The 15,471-nt window shown below is 43.1% G+C and overlaps 2 protein-coding genes across 5 annotated transcripts in view; one reads left to right on the plus strand and one right to left on the minus strand.

Annotated features, from left to right (window-relative positions):
• COLQ (collagen like tail subunit of asymmetric acetylcholinesterase) overlaps positions 1 to 8,599 on the minus strand; it is a 42,360-nt gene extending 33,761 nt beyond the window's left edge. For both annotated transcript variants that reach the window (XM_061464869.1, XM_061464867.1), the window contains exon 1: positions 8,110 to 8,599. In XM_061464869.1, the coding sequence (XP_061320853.1) occupies positions 8,110 to 8,215 (106 nt within the window). In that variant the 5' untranslated portion in view covers positions 8,216 to 8,599. The remainder of the gene's footprint in view (positions 1 to 8,109) is intronic.
• Positions 1 to 15,471, plus strand: part of WIPF3 (WAS/WASL interacting protein family member 3) — a 303,238-nt gene that overhangs the window by 160,378 nt on the left and 127,389 nt on the right. The gene's annotated exons all lie outside the window — the stretch shown is intronic.

A 15,471-nucleotide genomic window follows, 5' to 3' on the forward strand; every position in this document is an offset into this window, starting at 1 on the left:
TCCCCTGTTTCTGGTTTCCTTTTGCTTGAAGTGGGGCTTCAGAGTATTTAAGGAACAGAGAAAAGCTGACGAGAAAATAATTCGCCATCTTTCTGACAAAAAAGTAAACAAATCCAGCTGAAAACTTTCCAAGTCTCTTTTCAGCCAAGAAAAACTCATACAAATCTGAAAATACTCCATTTTTAATCCCCAAAGTGGCTATGGGCTGTGGCAGCAGTAATGTGCACTTCAGCAGCTGGCTCACACTCAGAAGCTGTCACAATAAATAAGCAAAAAAACAAACAAACAAATAAATGAATAAATAAAAGTATTTAAAATCAGTCGACGTTCAACAGGCTTGACAATAGCAGGACCCTGGCATACTGCCTGGACAGCGGATCTTGGTATTCACGCGGCCAGAGGAGCAAGGACACTCTGTCCCATGTCCCCACCTAATACTTAGCCCACGTCCCCCAGCATCTCCAAGCACCTCCCATGTGCTCACGGGCAGTGAGGCCCCAGTGAGCCCCTCGCAGCCTGGCTCAGCAGCCATAGGTGACTGCATCTTTGCAGGACAGCCTTAGAAAACGCTGCAGAAACGGCAAGATGCAAGATTTCTAAGCAAGGGAAAGGCCTTTTATTCCCTATATGCAAATATTTCAGACGTTTAATCTGTGTGCACGTGCATGTATGAGGGCAGTGCATATTCCAAAAGATTATATTCTGTTCTCTCAGGTTGCCTGCAGTAGGAAAATGCGGAGGTCAGTACAGAGAGAGAAGCGTTTGCTCAGGTAGGTTCTGCACGCCAACTTCACAAGAACATGAAAATCCCAGTAAAATCTGTCATGGGTGTAACGTGGTTTATTATATGGGTTTATAAAATAAACCCATGCCTTATAAATCCCTACAACCACAACAGGGCTATTTTGTGCCATTTTCCTTCTATCGCCTTCCATTTGCAGATGTCCGGAGTTCTAGACACTGCTACACAATGTTGGCAACTCGATATGCTCCCCTTTAGTGCATGAGAAACTGAGGCACAGAGAAGTTAAGTAACTCCCCCAAAGCCACAGACAAGTCAATTACAATACCAGAAACAGAGTTCCATTCTGGTAAACTACAATATCTCATCTCAGTCATTTTATGAGCTGGATTATAAAAACTCAGCTGCTTGTCATACCAGCAGCGTAACATATATACTCTTTATAAAGCCTAAGAACCTTCTATGATCTGTAGAAGAGCCTGAAATTGAAAAGATTAATGCAGGATGGCTGCTGCATCAGCCCCAAAACTTCTACATGTCATTCACTGCTGCACAGTCCTCTCCCACTTTATCTGTGACATCAGTAGCCACACAGCCGAGAGACACCAGTGCCACCCTTCTGCAACTGCAAGATCGTAATCTGTCAGTGCTGGTACAGATCAAACATGTACTTGACTTTGATGTTGCTCCACCGTATGCTCAGAGAGTCCCAGACAATCCCTATGAGACTGTGGGTGTTGCTGTGTGCTCAGAAACACTTCAGAGGTAGGCTTTCAAATTCCTCTTTGAGACTGTGCTACCATGGACTAGATTAATTCCTCATGACTCCCTTGCTGTGACAGATTCTCAGCCCAGCTGACTTTATTCTCCCACCCTCCACAAAAAATAACTCTGCACTGATTTGGTATTGTAAAAAGTCATTAACTTTGTAGTCTCAAGAAGCTAAAAAAAATAACTCCATCAACATTTTCCCTGGATAGAAGAAAACTGAAGTCGTAGCACTGCCTTCTTTAGATAAAGCATCTCCCTTTACTTGTGTGCATTCCCTGGGCACATGTATTTATGTATACACACTTGTTAGCTGCTGAGAAAAATTGTTAATAGCTACTTTTCTCTTTTCCCCACAGTCTCAGTCCTCTTCTGTGTTCTCCCTATATCCATCTTCTCAGCCCAAATGCCTTTGCACCATTAAAACTGTGTGACTATAGAAAGCATCCTCTCAATGCCTTCACCGTTAAAATAGCAATTCCTTGGAGAGAAGGGAAGAAACAACACATCTAGTTTGGGGTCTGTCAACTCCTGTGGGGTTTTTATCTCTCGCCTATTTCTGATCTTTCTCAAAGCCCTGGAATTGAAGGGTTTTCCCAGTTCTCTTCTAGTTGCTAAGGGGCAGCATGATGCAGGTCTCCTGAATGTGTCCTGAGTGAGTCCAGTATTGCAGGACAGCTGAATGTGCCCCCTGATTTTGCAATCACTTTCTATTCTAGCACTGAGTTAAAGACTGCAGGGATACATGGCCTATCCTGACAACAAACTTCCTCCCACATAAACACAAATCATATTTTTCTATAGTTTTAGCTAAGATTAACAATTTCTTTTGCTGCAATCATGCTGCTGGTGCTCCTGTGCCAATACAGCCTATGCAATGGGAGTCTCTGTATCCGATATGAAACAGGCTGTAAAAACCAAGGAAGCTAAAATGCGAAGTCACAGACTGTTCCCTTCCTGCGCAGGGGTTTGGTAACGTTGACAAACCCACAAATGAACTGTCTGTACTAGAGCAGAGGTCTACAGGCACTAACTGTCTACAAGTACATAGGGAATAAACTGATTTTCAGCACTTTGGATTGCTTGTCAGTGGAGCTCCCATCCTTGCCCTGAGGTTCCCTTTTGGACCTGCTGCTGGCTGTCAGAAACATTCACAGGTTATAGAAAACCCTTCGGATCAGTTACTGCTTCCTTTGCTGGAAAGAAAGCAAGCACTGCCTCAGCTCCTGTCCTGACCTCTGTTCCTGGCAGGTGGATAACTTGTTCACCACAAAACAACTACTGGCTTTGCTTTGGTTATGTCTCCAGAGGAGCTTCCCCAGCCTCAGGCTGGACAGCTGCCTTACTTGTCGTACAAGCGGTGCCCAGCGGTGCAGTCCCAGCTTCCTGCACTTCAGGAGTCCAGGTATGAAACACGCCTTCTGTATTTCAGCATGCCTCTGCCCCCATCAGCTCACCACATGAAGCCAAACAAGTCCACCTTTATATTCAGTCAGAGGCAGCAGGGGAACCCAGGGGAGGGACACACCATGTGGTCCTTTGATATGCGTTTTCTTGAGCAAGTGAACATTCATGATACCTTAAGCAGCATTTCACTGAACCCTTTCCCTTAGTTTTCATTATAGTCACTGAATCTTTTTTGACAAGCTGAGCACCTTGTCATCCAGTAATGTCACAAGCAGGTCAGAAGCCCCCATTCCTGTCCTGCATGCAAAACCCAGAGCTGTATTCAAGGATAGTTTACAGCTTCCTCACCAGTGGCTGTGTCTTCTGATTTTTATTTACTGCTCCAAGGCAAATGCCACAGCCTTCTTGACTGCCTCTGATAGCCTTTCCTTGTCTCTTACCCACAGGATCAAGTGGGCTGCTAATCACTGGTCTACTGCTAACTTCATGGGACGCCCTGAGGATCCTCTGCTATTGTGACTTGCATCGCTCTTCCCCTTGCCCTTCCCGACATGAAGCTGGGTGCAGGCACAAGGTCGTGGACAGGCTGTGCACCAGCGTGGCTGCTCTGCTCACACTTGACTCAGCACAGGTGTTGCACCATATGCCACAAGGGTCTATGAATCCTTAGGTAGTCTCATCCCTGAGTATTACCTGCATTGACCTGAGCATGGAACCCAGCCTGTGATTGTCACAGGTCATCTCTACTAGGGGGTGGAACTATGGATAAAGACAAATCAAGTGCTTCTTTAACCTGTGTTTATTTTAATGACCCATTTACTTAAAGCAAGAACAACCACACCACACTGGCCTGCTGTTTTGCTACCAGTTCAAGCCTTTCCCCAGAGGCTGTTCAGGAACTACCTTCTTCGAAGGTTAACCGCTGTACAGCTGCTCTTTTTTGGTTTATTGTTCTAGCCATTCATTTGGGCCTATCCCAAAGTTATTTGTTTCTCTCAAGCTGAAGACATACTCTACTGAAAGAGGCTTCTGTGAGTCACAAACAAGATAGATAGAAAGCTATTAAATGCCCAGCCCGAAGAGAGTTCAGCCCCAAGACCTTTTCCTAGCCTGACCCACAACCAGGGGACTGCCTTGCTTTATGGCCAGCGGTACTCTGCTTGCCTTCTCCTAATGAAGCCTCTGCCAGGGGCTCATTTCCACCAAGAATTTTAGTCCGCCTAAGATTTCCTACTCGTGTGTTCCACGAGAAAACCCTTAAGCAACAGTGTCAGGATGCTGGGCACCTCCTGGGCCCACGCTGACTTTCCAGAGCAGAGCCAGGCTTCCTTTCCTGGGCTGATATTTTTGCCCCTCAAAGATTCATCTCTGCTTGCTAGACACCTTTGGGCTGTTTTCTTAACAGGCTCTGTGAGAGTCTTCTGCCGTTTACATTTGGTCTCATTTTAAATCCCTTCTGAATCTTTCTTACTCCTGCAAGCACTCTGATAATTTTTTCCCTTGTGATTTTTCATAAACAAATGTTTACAATTGCTCTCTTTAGAAACAAAATCATCCACCTGACATCTCTTCTGTCCTTTTGAACAATATTTAGAGCTCCTACAGGGTGTTTCATTAGAGGAAAAAACCTAAAACAAACCCTAAAACAAACGTGAGAGTCATATATTACAGAAAAGCAGCCGGGACCCTGATTCCTTCAGTGTCAGGAATAGCCACTTGGTTTTGTGTTTTGTCTCTCCTGATGTTTCTTTCACACATGAAAATCATCCTCTTCCCTTAGTTGAGCAGCACAGAGTGTGCCAAGATACAAAGCATCAAGATACTGTTCTTATTCTCCAGCTGTTTCTGGTAATTTAAATACTTTCCCATCTCTGCAAAACCTCAGAAACTTTCAGCCTGGGTGATTTGCATAGGGGAGGAGAAGGAATGAAGGGGAGAGGACGAGTGTCTTTCTGCTGCCTGAATTTGGAAGGTGGCTCCCTTCAGGCTGGTTCCTACAAGGTGCAGGCTGGTTCATGTAACCCTGCTAAAGATTAGTATAAACTTCATGCCTGGTTTACATCATGTGAGTGCAACCTCCTCAAGTGCACAGTGCAGGAACCTCAGAGAGCAGAGCTTTGACACCATAAATGCAGTGGCATCAGGGTGGGATACAAGTGGTTACCCTGAAAAGAAACCTGCTGTCTCCAGGAGGGTTGAGCTACCCATTCCTGGGGATCTTCACTGCCACGTGGAACCACAGCAACATGCTCGAGCATACTATAGTATTATTCCCTGAAGTATTTCCTCTAGGATTGATGCTTCAATACCAGAAGACTCAACTCTTTGGAGCTGCTGTGACATTGAAAACACTTCCAGAAACAAGGATGCTCTGTTGCTTGAGGCTGATGGGAATATAAGGTGGAGTTGGCAGCAAAACAGACAAAGATCCAGATTAACTTTCTTTCCCCAATTATTCTACAAGACAAGTCTGTTTCCCCCTTACCAGTTGTTTATCTCAGCCTTCCAGTTACTGCTTTGTGACCTGTAAACCTCTTTGTATGTGACCTGTTGCTATGCAGAAATTAAAGTACTTTTAGCCCAGAAGTTTTCAGGCATACCTGGAAAATACCCAAATGCATTTCCCAAGAAAGACAAGTTGTCCCTTAAGAACATCCTCACTGTTAACTGTGATTAGTTATAGAATTTGCAAGCACAGTGATAAACCCATTCTTTAAATGGGAAATTACATCCCGGTGCCAGATACAGCTGACAGTTACAGAACATTCCAGAAACCATTAAAATAACTGAGAATTTGAAGAGAATTAATTCACCTCCTGTACCTGCTGTGAGATTTCAATCAGCTTTTTTCTAAGGAGATATTTCTTAAAATGCAGGAATTTTTTATTACATCATTTTTCATACCAAATAGCCCTGATTAACAAATAATAATGGCACACAGGTATGTAACAGCCTTCCAAAGTATGGCTCTTAATCCAGCCCTTCAGCTGTGGGGTTATGACTGAATACGCCCGATGCTGTTTCGTTCACATATTATCAAGTAAACATTAATAATACATTTGTGACAAAAGCCTTCCTAATGCTTGCTGGGTATAAAGGTGATTCCCAGTGGCTTGGCCAGAAGAGCATGGTGTGGGGCTTTATCACAGAGCTGTGCATGGGGTGGCAGTCTGCCCAAACCACCACATGGGCAACCAGATTTCCCAATCAGGTTCACACCTTCTCCAAGCCTAAACCCAGAAGCTCCTGGCTGGCTGCAGTCTGTGTGGGGAGCCCTGGGGTCTCCTGCAGGCAAGGCTCCAGGGCTGCACTATGGAAAATATTCTAGTGCAAAGGGCAGAGCCTGGCATTTTCCTTCATATTTGCCTATTCTACTATGGTTTCAGCAGAGAAGATAAGTTTTTCCCCTTCTAAGGGGGAAAGTTAATTGTTTTTTGAGGGGGACAGTTAAAATGGCTTCTCTAGACACACAAGTATGTGCCATATGAGAAAGTCCAGCTCATGCAGGTGATGGATACATGACATTCTTGTTTGACTTGGTGGCCCGTACAAGTGCCAAATAAATTTAAGGTCTAATAACATACGTGTTATTGCAAAGCAATTTGGAATATATGAGTGAAAACAAATCTTGACAATGCCTGTACCTCAGCATGAACTAATCTCAACATAACGGAAAAAGCCTACCCAATTGAATAGAAATGGTAACAAATGTAAATGCTCTTTAGCATCCTGCAGAGCCTAGTAGAAAAAAATATTAGTTCCTAAAAGTCTGAAAGAATGGATTAAATTGTTTTTCAAAGCATGTACTTCTTCACACATTAGGCTTCTCTAGATGCGATCTTAAAAGCTATCTGAAATGACTACAGGACTATAATGGCTGCATTACTAAATCCTATAGGGCTTTTCCCCAAAGGATACCTGCATTACTCTTTTGGCCCTCAGAATCTTATTATTTTAGTATCTTTAAATGAATGGACTGTTCAGACAGACTCTTTGGAGTGAAATACAGTGTACTGGTTCTGCATATTTGAAAAGATTAAAAAAAACCCAAACCCTTAGAAAAACCCATGCATTCTGTAACTTAGTGCAGAAATCTGTCACCTCATAGAAGCTACCCTCTTGATGCTCTTATCTTATAAATGCCCTGAATTAAACCATCTGGCTCTGTGGTCACACCAGAGATCAGAGAGAGAGAAAGGCCGTGTGCCTTTAGCGTCATGTCTAAGGCTTATTTTATGTATACCCTTAAAATGTGCACCCTTTTGGGCACTGTCTTCATGTGAAAGACACAGGGGAGGAGGGATCTGTAGATATAGCTGACCCTGACCAATCTCAGTTGAACCATCTCAGATTTGACACTGAAGGAATTCAGGATGTTAGTCAAAAGCATCTCTGTTGACAAGATATGGAAGAAGGTGGGAAACAGCAATTTGCCTAAGTTGGTACAAGTTCCTCATAGGAGAGATGGAGTCAGAGCTCTGGGCAGCTTTCCCCTTCCTTTGCACAGAACGTGGCTAAAGGAACACCTTGCTGATGAAACTGTAAAATCTATTAAGTGGGATTTCCAGGGCCCTGCCTCAGCTGACAACTAATTTGTTTTGCCTTTGCCTAGCAGGGATTTTCCATGCAGTGGGCTCTTGTTTGCTATGTAAGTCATCCAAGTATTTGTTAGTGTCATTGCCAGAGCCAGATGATGTTTATTCTGCTAACATCCAGTTGGACTCTGGCAGCGTTCATTGAAGTCAGGGCTTTATTTATAGAAGCAGATATACATTGAGATTCATTCTCTTTCCCTTCCTGTAATCCACCTAAACTCATCCAAAATAGAAAGAAACATGCAGACATGCAAGTAGTATACTAATTGGGCCAGATCCATGAATTAGCACAGCACCATAGAAGCCAATGGAAAAAAGGCATTTTAAAGCAGCCGAGGATCTTGTCTGTTATTTCTTCTGGGGAAGGGAAGGGAGGGGTTTAAAAACAGAGATTATAAAGAAAAAAGCAGAAACAACCAAGCAACAAAACATCCCGGCATGTGGCAGAACAGGTCTGTAGTGCAAAATCCCTTCACCAAGATCTACAATTTCAACTACTTGTCTTTTTCCCCTGTGTTCCCAGTTACTGGAGACTGCAAGAATCAAAGTGCAGAGAGCTCTAAGCAAGAAAAAGTAACGAGACTGAAAGCAATTTACCTGCTGAAACTGAGAAGACATTGTCAACGTACGCAGTCTGAGATAAAGCAAAGCAGAAGACAAGCTGCAGGTAAGATCCCCAGACAAGCGGGCTGAGGACCAACATGCTGGCTGTGCCCTGGCAGCTTCCACCTCAGAGGCGCAGGGCTGCTTTGGGGATCTCTGTCTCTACCCTCGCTCCCTCTCTGCCTTGCCTGCTCTCTGCCTCTTCCTTCGCGGTGGGATGCGTGTGTGTCTATGTGTGTACGTCTCCCTCTCTCTCTCTCCCCCCCCCCCCCCCCCCCCTTCCCGTGCCTTTAGGAAGAAAGAATGACAACCATTTCCCATTAAATCTTCTCCTTGCACTAGACACGGTTATATTTAACTCCTGTGCTGGATCAGTTGCCCCTATTGTGGACATTAGCTGCTAAAACTGGGGCATGGGGGATTCTGGTTTTGCTAACAGAAGCAAAAAGGCACTTTGGATAATAATAATAATAATGAACAGGAAAGGGAGAAATTACGAACGGGACTATAAACAGCGGTGCAGGCAACCAGACACCGATGTCGAGATGGATAGATCCCCTGACCGATCATCTTGTACAGGTCACTAATTGCCTTAATGAGAGAGATGAGCCATGACCTAACATCTGTTTGTCACTGGTAGTTACAAGCGTTACATTCATTTACAGAGTGCAGCACAGGCTGGGGGATGCCATGAAGGCTTCACAAACCACAGAAGAGATTATTATTTAGTACTTAAGTGAAAACAACAGTATCATCGCTGATAGTGCCAGACATTGTAGGACGTAAGGATTTACTGACAGGGTGCAACAGGTGGAAGGAACAATACTTGTGTCATGATGGGGTGAGCGAAATGCCATCAGCTCCCAAGGTGGTGATGGTCAACGCTCTATACAGCGGTGCGGGAAGAAAACAAACCTCTGTCACTCTGAAAAGCAGAGTGTTACCTGTACAAAAGCTTGGTGTTTCTGTGCCTCATTTGCAGCTCCCAAGTGCTTTGCAAATAAATTTCTGTCCTGTGAATAACTAGCAGAGGGATCTTCCTTTCTGCCTGGAATCTGACTGTGGTATCCGTGAAAAGCAGAGGTACTCCTTTGCTGTCAAAATGGTCATTGCTCCCTTTCTTCCAGATGGAGATGGTTTTCTTTGCCCACTGTTTATTGCTCCTCCCAAGACAAACACGGAAATCTTTTGGATTAATTACAGAATTGATGGGTTTTATTTTTCATTTGAGTAAGGTACTCATTGACAATGAGCTGTTCCCCTGGGCATTAATTCCTACTGAGTATGCCACTAAAGGGCAAAGTGATGTATTTCCACAACTCTAGTTAAACACTCTTGACTGTTACATATTGCAAACATATTGACAAAATCTTTCTAAATGCAATGGTTTGATAGGAACAATCACATCTGCCTTATATATTTCTGTCCTTATAATATAACCACAATGCTTTCTAAAATCTATTTCCAGTACTGCAACACTTTGGATAACCGAATTTATTTTTTAATCTAATTCACTTTATTCCACTGTCTGTTACTTTTAGTAGTTGGTTATTTTTGGTGAAGACAGTAGTTTGACTTCTTCCTTCTGAGACCAAGATGACCATGGATCAAGTGCCATTAGCATGCCATTTAGGCATGCTGCATCTCAGAGGGAAAGGCATAGCTCCTGCGAAGTTCATCATGACAAACCCTAAGAAAGCCTGTGTAGATGCTGGAAGAAATTGCTCAAAAGTTAGAATGTCAAAATTTTATCAAAAGTTCACCTCTGAAAACATTTGACCGATTCAGCAGTTAGAGCAGCAATTGAGTAACTTCAGCTCCTCCTGAAGTCTTCCTGCAGTCTTTTAGCAACAGAAAATTCGGCAAAAATTTGTAGTGTAAAATATGTTCTATTTGATAAGGAAATTAATTAATCAATCCAATAATACTGAGAAGAACTAAAATCATGCAGTAGGACCCATATCTTTCCCCTCCTCCATCACCTCATTACCAACGTCAGTTCTTGGTTCTTCAGCCTAGACCAGAAACCTAGGGTTTGGAAAAAATGCAACATCTCCCTCAAAGAATGTTGCAAGGAATTCTATCATAAACCACATCCACCCTCTGATCTGCTTTAAAGAAGATAGGAACAAGGAATGTAGCTTTTCCTTGTAAGAAGGAATACTGTATTAGAGGGGGCCAGGAACAATGTAGGAAGCCAGGGCTGCTTCAGATTTTAAATGATGGCTTTGCACATAGACGGCTTTGCAGTCAGTGCTTAGGTAAAATTTTTATCAGCTTTTTTTCAGTGGAGAACCATGACTAAAAATGAGTGTTTTGTCAACATTCTCCTTTCTTTCGACACAGCATCTCCATCACTCTAAAGTCTGAGCCTGTTTGAATTGAACTGGCTTTTAGCCAATGCAAGAAAAAAGCTCCGTAGGCAAACAGTCTGCTGTGGCAAACACCATCATCCACTAAAGACTCAAAAGGAGATGTTTGGATTTATGTTTGAAGAGACCTCTTCATCATGATGTAGTGGTAGTTCAACTCATTGCTTTTTACAGGGACCACCATTAGGTCAACACAAATGAGAGCTCTTACTCATTACAAGGCAGCGAGCCAGGCCACTTTAAGGTGCAAGTGCTGGGTTTTGTTTCCTCTCATTTTAAGGTCCTGGCATTACCAGCTGAAACTGCTGGCAAGGTTGCTAATGGTTTCAGCAGGAGATAAATGAAGTCTGTTGGAAATAAAATGGACAATAGCTGCAGGCTTTTTGCTTTTGACTTAGGTGACAACGCACAAGACTGACACCCAATGCTAGATGACAGGGGTGTACACCTGGTTACACTGCTTGTTTCTGATCACTGTGGCACTGGTGCATGCACAGAGACAGTCCTGAGGAGGGGACGTGTCACGTAGTAGTGCGAGTCTTACATGATGTGAGAAATCTGACAGACATGTGCTTTCCAGGCCCCTGAGCCATCTGTCATCTGTGAACTTGCTCAGTCAAGCAGTGCATTCTTACAGCTATTGCCATGGGATCATAAAGCCAATGGAAAGCTTCTGCTCCCTTCAGATAGCTCTCCAGCAGGTAGCTAAGGTCAGTGCTATGAGATTAGAGGTAAGTCCTTGTTTCTATTATCCAGAGCTGCTGTTGCTGGGTGTAGTGAAAACCCACATTAATATGACTTCACAATGCAACCACTGAAGAAGATGCATAAATATTTGGGAATAAAAATATTTTAAATCTTTGGGGGAATAAATACATAAAAAAATCTTAACATTTTTATACAAATTTATGCCATTGCTAGAAACAGAAGTAATCGATAATTCTTATTCTTGTCTCACCTAGAATTGTGACTCTGATACCAGGAGTAGCATTCACTGAATGAAACTATAACGGCTTTAGCATTATTTCTGTTTCAGGTAACATTAGCTTAAGAAAGAAACACACGAAAGATGTCACACTGCAGTTTCTGAGTCTTATAAGACACCCTAATGGCCTGAGTGAGAACAAGAGGTTTTGAGGACTTAGATTTAAAAAACTTCCACTGTTCTACAGGGAGAACACCAGAACACCAAACGTTATCTGCAGTTTAGTGCTCAAAGGTAAGGACCCCCCCAGTCTTATCACAGCAAATCAACTGCAGTTTGAAAGAATCCTATTTCGAGTAGCAACTAAAAATGCCAAAAGCCAACCAAACCATGATGGAGAAAAAAAGTCCACACATTTTACCTGCTTAAGTAACTGTTGCTTGAGCTTTTCAACTCGGATGGTGTTGTCTGAAGTACAAAGGCAGCTGCTGATGTAAAGAAGACATTAAGTGCGGAATACCAACAAATGACTTCACCATGCTGGTATATTTTAATCTAATTCAGAAGCCCCTGTAGGAGCAGACCCACTAACTGTGTGCAATGAAGTAAATTCAACCACACGATGAAGTTCTGGCTCACTCCACAGCTCCACCCATGCCAGTCACCCAGCCGGATATCAGGCACAGGGCAGGTGGCCAGTTAAAGGCAAGCCAGAGCTAGTAAATCTTCAGATTATGCACTGGATGAACAGGGTGAAACCAGGACATTGTTGTCTAGCATCTTCCAAAAGCAACCCCTTTTTGGAAATCAGCCATTAAATGGATGCTACACACTGCATAACGAATGGTGGGCTTCTGGCCTCCTCTCTATAACCCGTGTTCACAGAAATGCAAAGCTGGCCAGGGAATCCCAATTATTTTTATACCTTTCAGAGTATTTTTACATCTTTCTTTGTTTCCAGAGCTCTCACCCCATTTTTAGAAAGTTCAGCTCAAAACTCTAATTTTGCACTTTTAGACCTATTGCAAAGACTCAGTCCCTCACTTTTTCTCCTCCGATGAGTAATCCCCATGTATCATTTATTTTTCTATTGATGATAATGGAACAAACTACCAAACAGAAAAGTTATGGACATAATTAAAAATAATGGGATAATGCAAAGTGACTTCCATCAAAGCTATCAAAACCCCACTGTGGCCTTGAAATGGTGGAAGACACAACAAAGTAGAACAACTTTAAAACAATAATTCAATCACGGATCTTTATAAGATTACTCTGACTCCCCTTTCCTGTTTCAGTTGCATTCTTGACCCTGCCTTTCAAACTGCAAATCACTGTGGGACTGTATAGAATTCTGCATAATGGCAGCGCTACCTTTCACAGCTGAAATATGTCCGTATACATAATATGGTAGACATGCAGAACGCCTCTGCTTTCCTACAGTGCACGCACGTGCTGTAAAAGTCTATACAAGAATTCCCTGGACTTGCTGAATGTGTTGATCAAATAAGCAAAAAGTTTGATGGCTGCTGACAATGTTCGGGTATGTGGTGCACACAGAGTAAGCCAAACACATTCCTATTGTGCTGTATCTACTGTGCAGGAGCAGACCAGCATGCTGAATGCATGATGCTTCTTGGATGAGATGCAATCATCACATATGATCACAAGCCTGCACAGAATCAAGAGATGTGTCCAGGATTGCCAGGTATTTGGAAATCCTGGACAAATATAAAAAATCCCAGAATTAGTCATAGAAAAATGTTCTACTGGAAAAGGAAGATGCTCATAGAAATCCACATGTACAACAGCTTTGACAATGGGAGTCCTGGCCAGCCGAGATCTACGTTTACTAGTAGGTAAGTAGATAAATAGCTTTTAACATCCTAGGGTGGTGAATCACAAAAAAGTCACAACTATCACCCAGTCTGTTCTTGATATTCATATTTAGAGGAGATGGAAATAGGCCTCAGAGTAATTCTTCCATCTTATTTTCATTTGGATTGTTCAGTGCTGCAATTTATTTCTATTAGTAAAAGCCTGCAGAACTCGCTGCCCATACTAGTATCACTGCAGTGCTGCTGGAGGCACAGAACAGAAGAATATCTGGCAGTAGCTGGCTCTCAAGACTCCTAATTTATGTGATTTATCACCTAGCTTGCCAAACAGCCCAATCAATTAAACTCTACAAGGCACAACCTCCTTTTTTCTCTGTTAACATTCTTGCAGGAGAACAAATACTATTGTTGCAATGCTCACACTAGTCTCAGGACTTTTCATTCCAGAGAGCTTTATGGATGCTGGCAATGCAGTATCCTATTCCCAGTTTTCATAGTGCATTACAGCCCATTAAGGATGCAAGCAAACGTGGATCCAAACACCAATGCATGCATACCTAGGAGGATGCCTTCTCACAGGGGCTCTGTGGCTTTCTGTAAAAGATCTTTATCAGATGATCTGGCCAGAGAACCAGAGATTAAGGAAAAGACTTAATCACGAGTATAACCTCAGGCATGCAAGAGAAATCAATGAAGCTGCTCCTGAAATGAAGCATGTGTATAGGTGCCTTGCCAAACAAGGCCTTGAAAAAGCTTCAGATACTTTGTTTTTAGCATAGAAGGATGCCTCATTTTCCTGCAGCTGGTTTTCCTCTCACGGGTACCTGTGGGAACTAAATATTTATGGATCCTGTGCCTTGCAGAATGCAAAACCAGGAGCAGAGCTGCTGAGCCCAACTGGGGAGCAGTAGTAGAAGACAGCACTCACCCAAAGGCCTGACAAAACATCATTATGAAGCTGGGGATGAGTAAAGAAATAGGTCACAGTAGAACACGATGAAGTATCAGTGTGTTGCCAAATTTGCTTGCCCGTTTTTTTTAATTTCAGCAAATGGATGGCTACAAGTGCTGACTATGAAGTTACAGCAAGCAGAACTCAGTAAGACTTCTCCAACACCATAGCTGCTGGGCAGCCCACATGTGTGTTTTAAAACCGCCATAGTGTAAGCTGATGGCAAATTTCATGCTGATCTCCAGGGGTGCTGGGTCTTACTGTGGCACTGCACAATGCCCAGCCATTCTGGGATGCCAGGGTTGTCATCTTCCAAACACAGACTAACAGCTGAACCTAATCTAACTGGACAAACGCATTTTCCCAGATTCCTTTGCAGAATCAGGGAGCTGCAATTAAGACTGCATTAGCGTTTCCTACTTTTGAAGCTTCAACCATTTGTATTTAAGACATCCTTAGCAAACAGCAATTCAGCACATGGAGGAAAACTTGGAGAAAAAAAAACAGCTCTCACTGCTAAGTTTTAGTGTAAAGGTCTCACTGATTTCAGCTACACAGAAAGAGGCCCAGCATTAGCTGCTTGCCTCTGGTAGCTTAAAACCAATGGTAGGGCTGAAAGATTATTTTTTCCTAACTTATTTGCTGAGCACTTGAAAGACATCCTTGTTTGCAGAGCAAGCAGAAGTTTTATGGCCTGGCTAATGAGGTTTTACATATCTAAATCCCAGCAGCCGTGCCTCCTTGCTGCAAGATTGATGCACTGCTTTGGCTGGAACTTCAGGTACACCTTTGAAGTCCATCAGTACTGACATCAGTGCCTCCAATGAGAAGGTCTATAAAGTGACACGTGCACAGTATCTCAATGACAGTGCCAAGGAGACAGATGACAAGTTCCTCAAACGCTTCCAGAAAGTGCCAACTTCTTTTTTGCTAAATACTTTTTATGTACTGATTTCATTAGAGAGAGGCTCAGATCCAGACACTGTGGAGCTCAAGCTTGGATGAGTGCCTGAGGATATGTTGTCACCACTGCAGCTCCAAGGTGGTGCAGAAGTAGGCAAAGCCACTGTAGCCACCATAAGGAGAGCAGAAGGGCCTCTCGCCCAATCTGGTTGTTTTGAAGTTTCATGCTGCAACAGCTACAGGTAGTCATTGTCCAAAATTCATGCCTAGGAATAGTGATTGCTTCCTGGAAACAAAAGCCACAAAACACTTAGTGTAGACTTAAGGTGTAAAAAGGCTTATATGGTCTTTCACTATCTTCCTCAT

Source organism: Pezoporus flaviventris, unplaced genomic scaffold (genome assembly GCF_033815535.1).
Source record: "Pezoporus flaviventris isolate CSIRO_AGI_PZ_B2104156 unplaced genomic scaffold, CSIRO_AGI_Pfla_v1 ptg000037l, whole genome shotgun sequence".
Taxonomy (NCBI): domain Eukaryota; kingdom Metazoa; phylum Chordata; class Aves; order Psittaciformes; family Psittacidae; genus Pezoporus; species Pezoporus flaviventris.